At 42.8% G+C, this 16577-nt stretch overlaps 1 protein-coding gene across 13 annotated transcripts in view; it reads right to left on the bottom strand.

Moving 5' to 3' along the window:
* atp2b2 (ATPase plasma membrane Ca2+ transporting 2) overlaps positions 1-16577 on the bottom strand; it is a 404278-nt gene that overhangs the window by 25386 nt on the left and 362315 nt on the right. For all 13 annotated transcript variants that reach the window (XM_078543393.1, XM_078543387.1, XM_078543389.1 and 10 more), the window contains 2 exons: positions 14764-14871; positions 12898-13080 (listed from right to left, as the gene is read on the bottom strand). In XM_078543393.1, coding sequence (XP_078399519.1) covers positions 12898-13080; positions 14764-14871 — 291 coding nt within the window. The remainder of the gene's footprint in view (positions 1-12897; positions 13081-14763; positions 14872-16577) is intronic.

Here is a 16577-nt window from a genome sequence, read left to right as displayed (position 1 = left end):
TCACAGGAAAGCAGATAAGTGGTTGATTGGTAAGTATTTCTCTTGTTTTTCTCTCTAAGCTAGGGCATTAGTTTAAATTAAGAGCTGAGAAATGAAAAATTTTACTCAGGGTAAGTAGACGTGAATTAGTAATACAAGAATTAGTGCAGAGCAACTTCAGCTGAAAGCCAATTTTGCCAGAGTGCATGGGAATTTGGCAAGTGTGGGAACTTGTTGAGGATTGGGTGGGGGGTGGTGGGTGGTGGAAGGAGTGCTGCTTGATATATAAAAAAAATATAAACAAATAGGTTAAATTAGGACTCTGGGCTAAGTTATAGTAAATACTTAACACACATAACCAAATTTTATAAATTAAACAAGGTTATTACATTGATTAATAATTATAAATAGACAATTGAGTGATATTTCAAAACTTGGAAACCTAATTAATTAGATAAAATACAATAGAGATGGCAGGGCAGGTGATGTGTTACAGCTGCAGCATGTGGGAACTGGTGAACACCAGTGCAATCCACAACAACTGGACTAAGTGCCTGCAGCTCAACTGGGTGGAGACAAACCATTAGACATAATCATTTGGAGAATGGGACTCTGACAATGAAAGCAATGTGCCCAGGCATAATTGAATCATATAAGCCAGACAACTGGAATCTACTAGCCGTGACCATATTTGGGTCACTAGGCAGTTGGAAAGAGAGGGCCATGTGACAAACCAGCTAACCCTTTGTATGTTTAAGCACCTGTTTTCTCTACAGACCAGAGCATAAGCAATTGAGATGCTGAGGAATTAAGTGGGTTTCTCTCTCTCACCATCCAACTTGGAAGTCTTGAACCCTGCCCCCTAATTTTGACTATCCAGATTCCACAGGCAGAGACCTGTTCAAAGAACTCAAACCAGCAGCTGCTGTCTCCAGAAGAACAGATAAATCATCCATCTACATCTTCATACCGCCTTGACGGTGAACCCAGAAGGACTACTGAGTTCAGCCCAAAGTCAGCCAAGTCGGCATCTTCAGGAGCCACATGCCCTTTAGTTCTATTGGACTTTAAATTACTTAATCTATCCTTCTACTCTAATCTATTTGTGTGTATCTGAACTTCAAATGTATGTATGTGTGTACGTGTGAACTTCATGGACAGGATTTTGAGGTCGTCGGGCAGGCGTGGTGGGCAAGCCCGTGAGTGGCTGAGAAACGGCCCGCCGCCTGCCATCGGCCCCCAATCGTGATTTCATGCTGGCTGGCCAATTAACGGCCAGCCATTGTGCAATGTACACTGAAAAGCTCAGTGCTGCCGGGGTGGGGGTGGCGAGCGCTGAAGTCTGCGTGGGCTCGGGGGAGCGTGCATTGAAAGCTCCCTGAAGGCAGAGAGCTGCCTCAGGGAGCTGAAGAATTTCAAACCATGAAATAAAGATTTGGAAATGCAGAAAAAAATGTCCACACATCAGACTCCTTCACATGAACATATGGATTATAAAAATTCTTTCAAAACATTTTTTTTTTTAAAATTAATATCGGAAACCTCATCCCGCCCCTGTTTGAGGTTTCCTCAAAAATCTAAAGGCCGTCTGGCCAATTCGCCCACCCATCAACCGTAACGTTGGACGGACAGCGAAAAATAACACTTAATTAATACATTTAATAGGCCTCTTAATTGTCAGCAGGCGTGCTGCCGGCTCTCGTGCGCGCCCGCCGACCAAAATATTGTGCAAGTGCGCGAATGCAGCGGGACGCTCGCTATTTAATGCCTGAACGGTTGGGCATGCACCCGTCCGCGGGATGTAAAATTCTGCCCCAAGTGTATGTATGTGTGTGCTTGTATGCATGCGTGAGTGCACGTGCGAGAGAAAGTTGGAGCATTTTTATTAATTCTTTTAGACGAGGTTAAGTACAATAAACACCTCTTTCCTAAAAAACTTAAGGAAACCTGTTGGTTTGTGTCTTTTATAGTCACGGCACGTAAACAGTTAAACACTTATTGATTTGGCAAGCACATCCTTTGTAAAATAAAAGCCTGTTATAGTCAAATAAGGAGTAGGGAAAGAGGGGAGCCATTCCACCTCTCCTCACCTGATTGTAACAGCTCCGAGATTTCCATTGAAACAGGCAGTTTTGATTTCTTGACATAAGCTGATCAAGTATTTATTTACGCCGTGTCTCTTCTCTTTTGCATGGCTTGTCTTGGCTACTTTCAGGTTGTGCAGTGTTTGAGCTATTGAGTTTATGTTGTGTATCATTTAGGCTTTGTTTTTTTGCACCAATGACAGATGTCATTACAGCTGAGTAGGTCTCAAACCAGTTCTTGTGGCAGGTTCAGCCTTTACCAAATAGTGCTTCTGCTGCTTTACAGATGATTGAGCTTTGTGACTTCCAAGCTTCATCGATACCAGCATTGGCACATCCTGGCAAACCTTTAGTGCGTAGTAAAGGTTCTAGCAATAGTGCTGGATTTTGGCATCATTACATGTGCAAGGAATGTTGATGCGTGCGTCTTTGGAACTGTGAAACTTTCAGGGGTGCACCTTCACGCTACTGTTGATGAGAGTGGTTGGTGTTCCAGTCCCTGTGGGATGTGAGGTGCGGAGAACACTGGGCAGATCACATCTTCTTACGACAACCAGATCTAGTCGGTGCCATCGTTCAGACTTTTGTTAATGACATGATACCTTTTGGCGATGTCTACCTTGGAAGAAGGTGTTGGTGATGCAGAGTTCATTCAGGGCACAAAGCTTAAAAAGGCATTGTCCATTATCATTGATCTTGCCCACCCCATGGCAACTAAGACACAATGGCCATGAATCACTGTATGCCTGAATACATGTATTCAAATCACCCAAGCTTCTTGCCATTTGGAATATTCCTCTGAACGTCACCAACGGTCATAGAAATGCAGTTTGTTGAGATGATGGTATACAGAGTTGCTGCCTAGGTGTATACCATGTTGACTGTGCCTCCATCAGATGATAACTTCAGGGAAATGAGATGTGAGGTTGCTACTGGCAACTCATTTGACTGTGTCAGCTGCTCGCTGCATAGCCTACACCAAGCTCACGGTGGTCTTCAGCACCCTTTCCAGGCCAGTAGAAGGTGTAATTAGTCTCACAAATAGAGCCTGTGTTGGCTAATCTGGTTCTTTGTAGAGCGGCAATGTCAACACCAAGCTTGTGTAGCTCACCGTCAATCAGGACCGACTTAAGTAGACTTGCCTTGGAGTGTGGACCATTGATCATGCCAAGGCACAAAGTCATCACCTTCCAGCTGAAAGGTTATCTTTCTTTGTTTGCTGCGTAGCCTAGGCATGGTTTTAGGAGGTGCAACTTGCCTAGCATCTGGACCCCCCTCTCAACCTTGTAGGTCGGTATCCAGTTGCAGGAGTTGCAGGTGGTCAGTTGCAGAAAGGTGCTAATTTGAGACAAACACCAACCATCTAATGGAACTCTACTCCAGATTTTGTGTCGGGCTTACTTCCAACTTCCTTGTCCATTAATTTGAGATGTTGTTGCTGTTAATGTTGAAAGGCACTGACCAGCAAGGCCCAGGTTTCCACAGGCATAGATGCAATCTTGCCCTCCAGGTGTGCCCTTCCCTAACCCTCTCGTGATGGTCAGTCCCCACCTCCGGTGCCCGCCGGCAAGACCCAGCCTAGCCACTAACCCCCCTTGATGGAGCTCCCATCTCGGCCAACTAAGTTAAGTTAAACCCCCTCGCTAGCCCACCGCCTCAGCAATTTAACTCCCTCAGTAAAACCCGCTCAGCAATAAAACCTCCCAAAAGGTCCCCACCACAGCACTAACCACCCCCTCCCAAAAGCCCCTCACCATAGTAATAAATTCCTCACCACAATACTAAATTCCCCAATATTCATTCAATAAACCTCACCTTGGCCTCAGCTCTAAATCTCACAAGATAACTCCTCACCACAGCAAAATCCTCCCAAATAAAGTAATGACGCCTTACTATGACACTAGCTATTTCCAATTTTCCGCTCACTTAGCACTAAAATCCAGGCCAGAAACATGCGGCCTCTGGTTAATCTGTGAGCCTCCCCCTGCCACACGAGGCCTCAGGGATGCCCCACCTGGACCCCCGGTGCTGGGAGAGCAGCTCCCCTGGGTTGCTGGAGCGCTGAAGGGAGGGCTCCCTTCCCCAATCCCAAACAGCGGCTCCCAGGGCCAATCCAACCCCCAACCCCATGGCTTCCAGCATGCCTGCACTCAGGCCTCACACTGCACCAGGCGCAGGGTCGCCCCACCCCCAGCACACAAGAAAAGCCCCACTTAAAAACAGCTCACCTTCCCGCTCATCGACCCTCTTACCCCCGACTCCTGCTTGCGGCTTTCCTCCCCAAACCACCTGCTCACTGGGTGCCCACCCACCTGTCATGGGACCGGAAATTCCCACCTGAAGGTCCGTCAAATTTTCCATCCTGCCCGCGACGATTCCCGGGGCGAGTGGGGACGGAAAATTACAGCTACCGCCTCACCCGCTCATTGCCTTTATGGGTAGTTGCTTAACATCCAAACATTTTATACTACATACTAGCAAATGATTGCTATGAAGTAGTTAGGATATTTTAATATGGGGTTTGAATGTTGATTGCCATTACTGTCCTTCCTGATTCATCTTGCAACCAAATATTGAAGAATATAAGAACATAAGAAATAGAGCAGGAGAAGGCCATATGGCCTCTTGAGCCTGCTCTGCCATTCAATAAGATCATGGCTGGTCTGTTCTTGGCCTCAGCTCCATTTTCCTGGCCATTTCCTTTGTAGTCCAAGAGTCTGTCTGATTGAACATATTCAATGACCCAGCCTTCACAGCTCTCTGGATACAGAATTCAGAAGATTCATGACCCTCTGAGATAAGGAATTCCCCCTCATCTCCGTCTTAAATAGGCAGCTCCTCACTCTGAAGCTCTCCCCTCCCGATTCTAGATTTGTCCACACCCTCTCAACATCTACACGGTCAAGCCTCCCCAGAATCTTATATGTTTCAATAAGATCCTTTCTCATTCTTCTAAACTAGGTGAAACCTACTCAACCTTTCCTCATAAGACAACCGCTTCATCCCAGGAATCATCCTGGTGAATCTTTCCTGAACTACCTCCAATGCAAAACTACAGAGTTGTCAAATTGTGGTCTCACCAGTTCCCTGTGCAATTGTGGCAAACCTTCCCTACTTTTATACTCCATCCCCCTTATAATAAAGGCCAACATTCTATTTGCCTTCCTAATTACTTGCTGTATCTGCATGCTAACCTTTTGTGATTCATCTACAAGAACATTTTGATCCCTCTGTACCACAGCATTCTATAATCATTTAAATAATATTCTGTTTTTCTATTTTTTCTATCCAAGTGGGTAACCTCACAATTCCCACATTATACTCCATCTGCCAAATTTTTGCCCATTCACGTAACATACCTCTACCCCTTTGCAGACACTTATGTGTCCTCCTCACAACTTGCTTTCCCATCTATCTTTCTATCAGCAGCAAATTTGGTTACAATACAGTCAGTCCCTTCATCCAAGTCATTAATATAGTTTGAAAATAGCTGATGTCCCAGCACTATTCCCTGTTGCGCATCACTAGTTACAGTTTACAAATTTAAAAACAATCCATTTAACCCAACTCTTTATTTTCTGTTAGTTAGCCCATTCTCTATCCATGCTAATACATTACCCCCAACACCATGAGTCATTACTTATCTTGGCTCAGTAACCGTTACATGGCACCCTGTGAAATACCTTTTGGAAATCCAAATACATTACATCTACTAGTCCCTCTTTATCCACCTCACTTATTACATCTTCAAAGAACACCAATAAACTTGTCAATCATAATTTGCCTTTCAAAAAAACCACGTTGACTCTGCTTGATTACATGAGATTTTCTAAATGTCCTGCTCCTCCTTCCTTAATAATGGATTCCAGCACTTTCCCAATGACCATGTTAGGCTAATTGGCCTATAGTTTCCTGTTTAAGGTTGCCCTCCTTTCTTGAATGGGGGTGTACATTTTCAGTTTTCCAATCCACTGGGACCTTTCCAAATTCAAGAGAATTTTGGAAGATTGCAACCAATACATGCACTATCTCTGCAGCCGCTTCTTTTAAGACAGTAGGATGAAGGCCTCAAGGTCCAGGGGACTTGTCAACCTTTAGTCCCATTAGTTTTCGTAGTACCTTTTCTTTCCTTGTTTTCCATTATTAATTCCCCAGTTCCATCCTCTAAGGGACCAATGTTTACTCTACCTACTCTCTTCCTTTTTATATACTTGTAGAATTACTTACTATGGTAAAGGGGAGTGCTATGCACCTTTAAGAGAATGTAATTAGTTGACCATGTGATTGTATTGACCAATCACTACACAGCAGGGGCTTCTTGGGTAACTGGATGTCTAGAGCTGGAGATGATTGAAGAAGCACACATGATGTTAGTGCTCTGTTCTTAGTTCCAATAAACTAACAGTGTTTGTTCAGTTAATCAGTCTCTCTGCCTATATTGTTTCAAGCACCAACTAATGTGTTAATATCAAGGGCGCAACTAGCGTTCGCCAGACAAAGCGAACCTGATAACCAAAACCATAAAACTGGCAACGAGGATAAACTGGATCAATTGAAAATGGTAAGCCAGCTATGTTATTTCGCCACTATCTTGAAAGCTGTTCCTCCTTAGTCATCGAATATACTGCACTTTGGGCATTTTGAACCATTCGATCCCATTTCCGATGACTGGCCTCATTACATCGAATGCCTAGAGTTCTTCTTTACCGCTAATGACATAGCGGGGGAGGACAAGAAGATGGTGATTCTTTTGTCCACATGTGGGAGCAAAATGCATAGGCTGATCCACAGCCTAACGTCACCTAACACCCCGATATGAAAATTTTTGATGAGCTAGTAAACATTGTAAAAAACCACCTGAAGCCAAAGCCCTCAGTTTTAAATTCAATTTGAGGAATTGGCTTCCAGGAAAGACAATCGCTGGCTATGTAGCTGCTTAAGAGAATATTGTAAGTTCGTGACTTCAATTAATGACCTGTTGAGAGACCAATTGATATGCGGAATCAGGGACGATGCTATTCAAAAGCGATTCCTATCTGAAACTAACCTAGACTTCAGTAAGGCATTAGAATTGGCGACAGCCATGGAAAGCACTGTTAGAGACTCGGAGGCAATAAAAGAAACACAAAGTGGCACCGCTCATCTTGTTGGGCGGGAAGGGCCGGTAACAAAAGGCACAAAAACTTTGGACTCCACAGAAAGGTGGGGAATGCCCACTATGTGCAGACCATTGAAGAACTACAGTGAACACCCACGACATTAATGAGAGAAATTCATCCAGGCAGCCTGCAGGCGATCGACAGTTCAGAAATATCGAATGCTTTCTCTGCACTGTAATGGTCACATAATGCGGCACTCTCAAGATAGGCTGAGACAGCATTTTAAAAACAAAGGTAGAAATTGCGAAATCTGTCTCGTTGAAGATCCTGAGAAAGTAGAATCTGCCATCTATTCATCATACAACCTGAAAGTGAATAGAACTTAACCAATCCAGGTAGTCATTAGAGTCAACGGACAGCCCATCAAGATGGAGGTCGATACTGGGCCATCAATGTCTGCCATAGGAGAATATATGTTCAGACACTTGAATAAAGGAGTCCATCCTTTAAGTCTGAAACAATCAGACACTAGATTAAAAACATATAGAGGTGAAGAAATGACAGTGAAAGGGATATGTCAAATCCTGGTGCAGTATGGGGATCAGTCTGCAAATTTACCGCTTATAGTAGTAGCTGGGGAGGGCCCCAGTTTAATTGGTTGCAACAGGCTCAAAAAGATTAAATTGCAATGGGCCGAGATTTTTCAAATCAGAACGAGAAACTTACAGGAATTGTTACCAAAGTACACTTCCATTTTCAGTGACGAGCTAGGAAGGATTCGTGCACTACAAGCTGAACGCCACATAGGCCCTAACACAACCCTCAGATTTATCAGAGACCATATGCTCTACAGGACAAGGTCGAGACTGAAGTAAACAGGCTGGAAAAATTGGGTATCTTACAACCGGTGTAATTTTTCGAATGGGCGGCACCCATAGTACCCATACTGAAGCCAGACCAAAGTGTTCGCTTATGTGGTGACTATAAGTTAACTGTAAACAGAATGGCCAAACTTGATAGACACTTAATACTGAAGATTGACAAATTATAGTCAAAATTGGCAGGGGGCATCACATATTCAAAACTCAACATGAGCCACGCCTACCAGCAGGTAGAGTTGGAAGAAGGTGTAATTTGCGACCATCAATACACATCGAGGATTGTATCAATACACTCAACTACCCTTTGGGGTCTCATTGGCATATGCTATTTTCCAGCATACCATGGAAAATCTACTTCAGGGACTGCCCCACGTCATTGTTTATCTGGATGATGTCTTAGTCACTAGACAAACTGACAAAGAACACGTAGCTAATTTGGAGGAGGTGCTGAAATGCTTCTCACAAGTGGGTGTGCGCTTGAAGCGAGAAAAATGTCTTTTCCAAGCCAAAGAGGTAGTTTACTTGGACCGTAAGGTCGACACACAGGGCTCGCATCCTGTGGAAGAAAAGGTCAAGACTATTTGCGAGGTACCTGCACCAAGAAACACTACAGAACTAAAGGCCTTCTTAGGCATGATAAATTACTATGGACGATTTCTCCCAAATCTATCGACCGTACTGGGTCCATTATACGCATTGCTTAAAAAAAAAACCATAAATGGATTTAGCAAGCTCCGTACCAGGAGGCGTTTCTGAAGGTAAAGCAATTGTTAAGATCATCAGCCCTACTGGTCCACTTTGACCCAAAGAAAGAATTGATTTTAACTTGCGACGCATCCCCTTATGGAGTAGGTGCTGTACTTTCACATCGGAAGGCGGATGGCTCTGAACGTCCCATTGGTTGTACATTTCATACGCTCAGTGCTGCAGAGGAAACGATATTCTCAAATTGAGAAGGAGGGCTTGTCTGTTGTGTTTGGTGTTCGGAAATTCCATTAATACCTCCACTGTCACCACTTTCATATTATATCCTACCTCAAGACTCTGCTGAGATTATTTGCAGAGGATAAGGTGATACCCCCCCATCGTACCTGCTCGCTTCCAGAGGTTGGCACTGATATTGGCTGCTTACGAATACACTTTTATTCACCGATCGGGAAGCCAGATTGCACATGCTGACTCGCTGAACCGCCTCCCCCTGCCAGGTAACAACGAGAAGGTTCAAACTCCCCAGGAACTTTCCTTAGTACTAAATGTTTTGGATTCCTCCCCAGTCCAGGCCAAACAAATCCGTGAGTGGACAAGCCGAGGTCCACTTTTATCTCACGTCCCGGGGCGGGTCTTGAATGGATGGTCAGGCAAGCCAAAGTCTGATGACATGAAACCCTATTTCAATTGCAGATATGAGCTTAGCTGCCAGAATAGCATATTGCTCTGGAGAGCAAGAGTTACCAAGAGGGCGAAGACCATTACTGGCCGAATTACATAGCGCTCACCCTGGTATTAGTAGGATGAAGATGCTCACGCACAACTATTTGTGGTGGTCAGGGATGGACGTGGACATTGAAACCCTAGTCAAAAGTTGTCTTCAATGCCAGCAGGTGCAAAAGCTACCCCCCACCCCCCCCCCTTAGCTCCATTGCACCCCTGGGAATGGCCGGGGCCACCATGGGTGTGCCTCCACATTGACTATGTGGGGCCCTCCTTGGGCACGATGTTCCTTTTATTAATAGACACCTATTCCAAGTGGATGGATGTCTATGAAGTCCGGTCACCCACATCTGCTGGCACCATAGATTGTTTGCAACAGACTTTTGCAGTGCATGGGTTATCAGAGGTCTCGTATCAGACGATGGGACTGCATTTACCAGTAGGGAGTTCCACAGGTTTACAACCCTCAACAGAATAACTCATATCAAAACCTCACCTTACCACTCCGCCTCTAATGGTTTGACTGAGCACGGGGTCCAAACTTTTAAGTCCGGGATGAAAAAGCTGGACGGGGATTCCATCAACGCCAGATTGTCATGGTTCCTGTTTGCATACGGACAACACCACACACGGCCACCGGTATTGCCCCTACTGAATTACTAATGAAGAGAAGTCTCCGCACCCACCTAACTCTTATCAAGTCGAATTTAGGGGGGAGGGTGGGGAACAGCCAAGAGGCCCAGAAGGCTAGACATGAAGGCCATGATCATGAAAGCAATTTCATGTGGGAGAAACAGTTCTCACGAAGAATTTTGCAGATGGACCCAATTGGCTATTAGGCAAAGTGAGTGCCTCAACAGGACCTCTCTCCTATAATGTGTTGGTAAATGGCCGAATAATTAGATGACACGTGGATTATCCCTGGAGAAGAGAGACAGTCCCACAAGAGGGAATGCCGTCATCATTTGCATTTGAGTCTGCACTGCATGTGGAAGAAATATCACACAATTTGGTGGGGCCTTTGAACCCGAGAGGGCTGAAGACACAAACTTGCCCACATCCACTCAAGAGCCCAGTGGACAGTTGACCCGAGAAGGGAGTCTCGGAAAAACCAGCTGAGGCCGTTGAGCTACGATGCTCGACATGTCCAAGGTGTCCTGAGTGACTTGACTTGTAAATAGTTATTCATGAAAATAATTGGGATGTTGTGATGCTTGTCAATTGTACTTACAAGTAAAGGGGGAGGGATGTGGTAAAATGGAGTGCTATGTACCTTTAAGAGAATGTAGTTAGTTGACCATGTATCTGTATTGACAGATCCCTACACAGCAGGGGCTTCTTGGCTAACTGGAAGTCTAGAGTGGAGGTGATTGAAGAAGCACACATAGTGTTAGTGCTCTGTTCTTAGTTCCAATAAACTACCAGTGTTTGTTCAGTTAATCAGTCTCTCTGCCTGAATTGTTTTAAGCCCCAACTAATGTGTTAATATCAAGGGCGCAGCTAGCGTTCACAGGATAAAGCGAACCTGATAACCAAAAACATAAATTTGCCATCTGTTTTTATATTTCATGGAATCATAGAATAGCTACAGCTCAGAAGGAGTCCATTTGGTCCGTCATATCTGTGCATTCGTTCCATCCATAGGATCGAAGGCAGCCGCGTACCCAAGGACTTTTAGTATGGGGAGGATGCCAGAGTCAAATGACCAATGGGATGCCCAAATCTCCACTTCAAGGATGCTTGCAAGCATGATATGAAGACCCTAGACATCGATTATCACACCTGGGAGTCAGTAGCTGATGACAGAGGAAAATGGCGACACCTCCTGTAGGCTGTCATGAACCATGATGACCAGTGGCTACTGCAGCCTGGCAACAGCTGCCAATGCTGAAAACAACAGCCCACAACGACAAGTGGAAGCTTCATGTGCGGCACTTGTGGCAGAACCTGCTTCTCAAGGATTGGCCTCTTTAGCCATCAGCAAAGGTGCACCACATGAAGACACCACGCCTGAAATGGATTGTTGCTGCACGTTCATCATCTTTTGTAGGTGGAAAGGTGCCAATGACGAACATAAAATGTTTTACAGTATAACATGGATTTTTTAAAAATAACCTTTATAATGTCTTAAAACCAAGCAAATTAATGTGTAAAATTATTTAGCACATTCTAGATCAAGATAAAGAGACATTACACCTGAGTAATAAAGATAGATGAAGGTGCAGCAAATCAAAGATTGCATGAGTGTAATATACAAACCAGCTGGCTCATTGTACTGCTTACATACAACATTAGTTATTCTTAATTTGTATTTTACTCCTAGAATTCTACTAATGCCAAATGGTTGGACAATTAGAATATAAGGACATAACAGATAAGAATGTGAGCAGTCCATTCAACTCATAAAAATTTTACTGATTCAGTCAGGACCTGCCCTCTCTTTCTATTTTAATTCCTCTGTTGGATCAGGATTTCACCCAGTTTTGTATACTTACGTCAAATCTGTATTCACTGGGCCAGATGGTGATCTATTCCACATGTTAACAAGCACTTAAATAGATACTGATTTGTTCTATATATTAACCAGTCACTGTACTGGACAGAGTTTATTCTATAAGTTAACAATTCACTGAACTAGATGGTTTATTCTATGAACTAACAATTCATTCAACTGATTGTGATGTATTCTGTATGTGAACAATTCACTGAATTAGCTGGTGTCTAATCTAAATGTTAACGAATCACTAAAACAGATGGCAGCTATTCCATATTGTCACAGTTCATTGAACTAGATGGTGTCTTATTCTCCATGCTTACAAATCACTGAACTCAATGGTTGTCTAATCTAAACATTAACAAATGTGAGTCATTGTAGCTTTAGTTATATTTATCTGGAAGTTGGTTTCCAATGTAGCAATGTTCCCTTATTTATTTGTCTCGGTCAACTCACAAACTTCTCCAAATCCATATCATTTATTCCTTTGTGATTTAAAAATCGTTATTACTTCTTTCACATAACCTTAGGTGATCCATGAGAGGAAGGTGCTGAGGGCAGGTAACTGATTCCCAGAGGAATATCACAAGGTGAAGCAACCAACCTATTCTTCCTACCAGCTGGAACAACACTACACAGGCATTTAAAACAAAAACAGAGAGGGGAACATTAATCTGTCTTGTGTAAATCTGTTTCTACAAGTAGTTCTATTCATTAAAAAAACTGTATGAAAAAGCAACAATTTAACATAGAATGATGCAGTACAAGGAGGAAGAAAGTTGGCCCATCGTGCCTATGTACTACAAAATAAGGAAATAACCTCCTACCTGATACACGGTACCTGGTTATTATAATATGAGGATGAATATGGCTGTATAATATGTTTTTTTTAAAACAAAGGTTTGTAGTCCTAATGGCACTGAGCATACCTGAGTTTGGATCCTGTTCAGACCTCTGAACCAAAGAATCTGCCCACGCCTAAGTTCTCTCTCCGCATGATCAATTTCTTCAGCATCTTCATTAAGTTCCTCTTCTGGGATGTCATCCTTCTGAGTTCCATGGCCTGCTTCCTTCAGAAACTTCAGTCGATTAGTTGGAATGCTGGATATTATCTGAGAAGTGGGTAAATGGACATAGGCTGTTAAACTCTTTTACTTCATCGTGCCAGGGAAGCAAACATGATGATTTCCACTATTATCAATGAGGAAACAGCAAACAATCTAAAGGATTGGTTTTCCTTTCCTTTTCATCTGGGGAACACTCAGTCCCTAAGTACGAAATGCAGGAAGAAAGGACAAAGGCTTGATAGACTGAATTTTCACCCGCTTTACAATGCCCATTGATTTCCTGCTGGTCCCCTGATGGGGCAGAGCAGTCAAGCTCCCTGGAAACAAAGCCAAATAAGTGAAATGAGGGGTGTCTGATTGAATGCCCTGTCTCATTTTCCTGCAGAAGGCAGGCAGCCATAAGAAGTAGGCATTAGATCACTCCAGGTGAGTTGCCTGGCCTCTCTCAGAGCAGAGAAGCTGTAAAGAGTAGTAAAGTATGTCATGTAGAGAGTTACTAACATTCCAGAATTATGGAGTCTCTCAGGAATTAAACATTAATGTCCTGGACACTGCTTTGAGCAACCCAACAGAAAAATCATACGGGCATCAAAAAATTGTGTGTTTTCTTCATTTTCTTTGAACATTATTGTTTATTAGCTATAAACATATTACTGAGGGGGAAAACATGCTGTTTAATTGGACAGGGCAGTGGGAGACAGCAAGTCTAGTGAGAAAACTCTAGGCATATGTCCAACCAGAGTTGACAACCATAACCATGTAAGATCTGAAAAGGTTTCTTTTTATAAAACGGATCCTCATGGAATTATGAATCAGGAGGCCTTCCGGTTGCTATGTTTATTCTCCTGAAGTATATGCTGCTGGTGCGACATACTTTGGTGTTTGGTAAAGAATTAATGTGTCTCTCAAAATTTGGCCAACACCATTTTCTTAGGAAGTCTCTGCAAGGCGGCTTATTCTACTGGACAGCTAACACATGCCTTTTTGAAACAAACAGGAAGATTTGAATCGAGTTCCAACAGGCTACAGTAACTTCTTATATGCTCAAGCACAGTAATTGGAGACAAGCCATTGTTTAACATTGTTGCACAGCTCAATTGGGTCCAAGCATCACAAGATAAAAAGTAATCCTCTGTAATTCTTCATTTATAGTGTCACAATTTTGCAACAAAGGTGCAAATTTCAACGTTATAGTCCCTGACTTGCATCCTCGTGTAAACTAATTATTTTGAGGCCAGTTATACAAGCCTGCTTTGAGAGCAATCATATAATTTAAACTACATATAATTTAAAGTTTCATACCTGTACAGACTTTATACACTGCACTTTGGTGGCACATTATGAAAATTAGGTAGTAGAAACCCAGGCACTTCTCTGTCATTCAGCAATCAAGTTTAAAAAGAAATGCTTTTTAATTCAAGGGAAAATGGAAATAATTGCTGGCACCCAAGTTGTTTGATTGTTTTAAACAGGTCTTTGTGGTACTAAAATATATAACAGCTCTTATTTAGATCTTTTTACAGGACTGCTGTATCCACATACTTAATGTCACCTGTTTCAAAGTGCCTCAAAGCTGGTTGTGTATCAAAACATTTTGAAGGGACTATTCAGATACCAGATGTGTTGTCCCCATTTTGCATGGATATAGATGGCATTTACAACCATGGACTTTGGAAAAGATTTACATATTTTTCAACGTTTCTTTATGAATTCAGAATAAATCATTACCTGTCCCCATAGCAACTCTCCCACTCCCAGAACGATGCACCACAACCACTGGTCTATTTGCAGAGGAATACAACTGAAAGGTTTTCCACCAAACTGAATAATTACAATCTGCAGCAATAGGGAGAGACAACAAGAAAAAAAATCAGAACCTGACTTTTAAAATAGCACTGTCACAATTTTTGATATTTATTCCTAAATTATTCTTATACATGAGTTGAGTCCTATATTTTGAACCACAGAATGGCTACAGCACACAAAGAGCTCATGCAGCCTATCGAGTCCGTGCTATAAGTCCATAAGACATAGGAGCAGAAATTAGGCCATTCGGCCCATCGAGTCTGCTCCGCCATTCAATCATGGCTGATAAGTTTCTCAACCCCATTCTCCTGCCTTCTCCCCGTAACCTTTGATCCCTTTACCAATCAAGAACCTATCTATCTCAGTCTTAAATACACTCAATGACCTGGCCTCCACAGCCTTGTGTGTGCTGTCTCTCAGCAAGAGCAATTTAGCTCATCCAACTCTCCTGCCTGTTCCTATGGCCTTGCAAATTTTCTCTCTTCAGGTGTTTACCAATTCCCTTTGGACAGCCACAATTGGATCTGCCTCCACCACACACTCAGTGCATTCCAGATCCTAACCGCTGCGTAAACAAGTTTTTCTTCATGTTGCCTTTGATTCTTTTGCCAATCACTTTAAATTGGTAATCTCTGGTTCTCAATTCATTTGTCAACAGGAACAGTTTTCTCTATCTATTCTTTCTATGCCCCTCATGATTTTGAACATCTCTATCAAATCTTCTCTCAACCTTCTCTTCTCTAAGAACAACAACTCCAGCTTCTCCAATCTATCCACATGGAGTTCCTCATCCCTGGAACCATTCTAGTAAATCTCTTCTGCACCCTCTCTAAAGCCTTCACACTGTTCCTACAGTGTGGTGCCCAAGTTTTGGAGATGATACTCCAGTTCTATAAAGTTCATCTTGGCTTCCTTGATTTTGTACCCCATGTCCTGTTTATAAAGCTCAGGACCCCACATGCCTTTTTAACCACTTTCTCAATATGTTCTGTACATATCAAGAAAAGCAGCAATTCTAGTACCGAGCCTGGGGAATCCCATGGTATATGTACCTCCAGTCAGAGAAACAATCATTCATTACTACACTCTGTTTCCTGTCACTCAGCCAACTTTGTATCCATGCTGCTCTTGCCCTTTTTATTCTATGGGTTTCAACTTTGCTGATAACTCCATAATGTAGCACTTTACCAGACACGTTTTGGAAGGCGATGTGCACCACATCTACCACATTACCCTTATCAACCTTCTCTGCTACCTCATCAAAAAACTCAGTTGCTGGTTAAACATGACTTGCCTATAACAAATCCATGCTGGCTTTCCTTAATTAATACACACTTGCCCAATTGACTGTTAATTTTCTCCCACTTTAATGTTTCTAAAAGCTTTCCCCATTCCATCTAGATGACTTACCAACTTTAAGTACATCCAGCCTTCCTAATACTTCCTCTTTAACAATTTGTAGCCCATTGAGTATCTCAATTATCTCCTCTTTCACTATAAATCCAGCAGCATCTTCTTCTTTGGTAAAGACAGATTCAAAGTATTCATTTAGTGTCTCAGCCATGCTCTCTGCTCCATGCATATATCCCCTATATGATTCCAAATTGGCCCCACCCCTCCTATAATCCATTTACTGTTTATATGCCTATAGAAGACTTTAGGATTCTCTTTTTTGTTAGCTGCCAGTCTCTTCTCATACTCTCTCTTTGCATCTCATTTTCTTTTTCGCTTCCTCT

The sequence above is a fragment of the Cetorhinus maximus genome, chromosome 6 (genome assembly GCF_964194155.1).
Source record: "Cetorhinus maximus chromosome 6, sCetMax3.hap1.1, whole genome shotgun sequence".
NCBI lineage: Eukaryota > Metazoa > Chordata > Chondrichthyes > Lamniformes > Cetorhinidae > Cetorhinus > Cetorhinus maximus.
The sequence above is the reverse complement of the archived record's forward strand: the minus strand, read 5'-3'. Positions and strand labels throughout refer to the sequence as shown.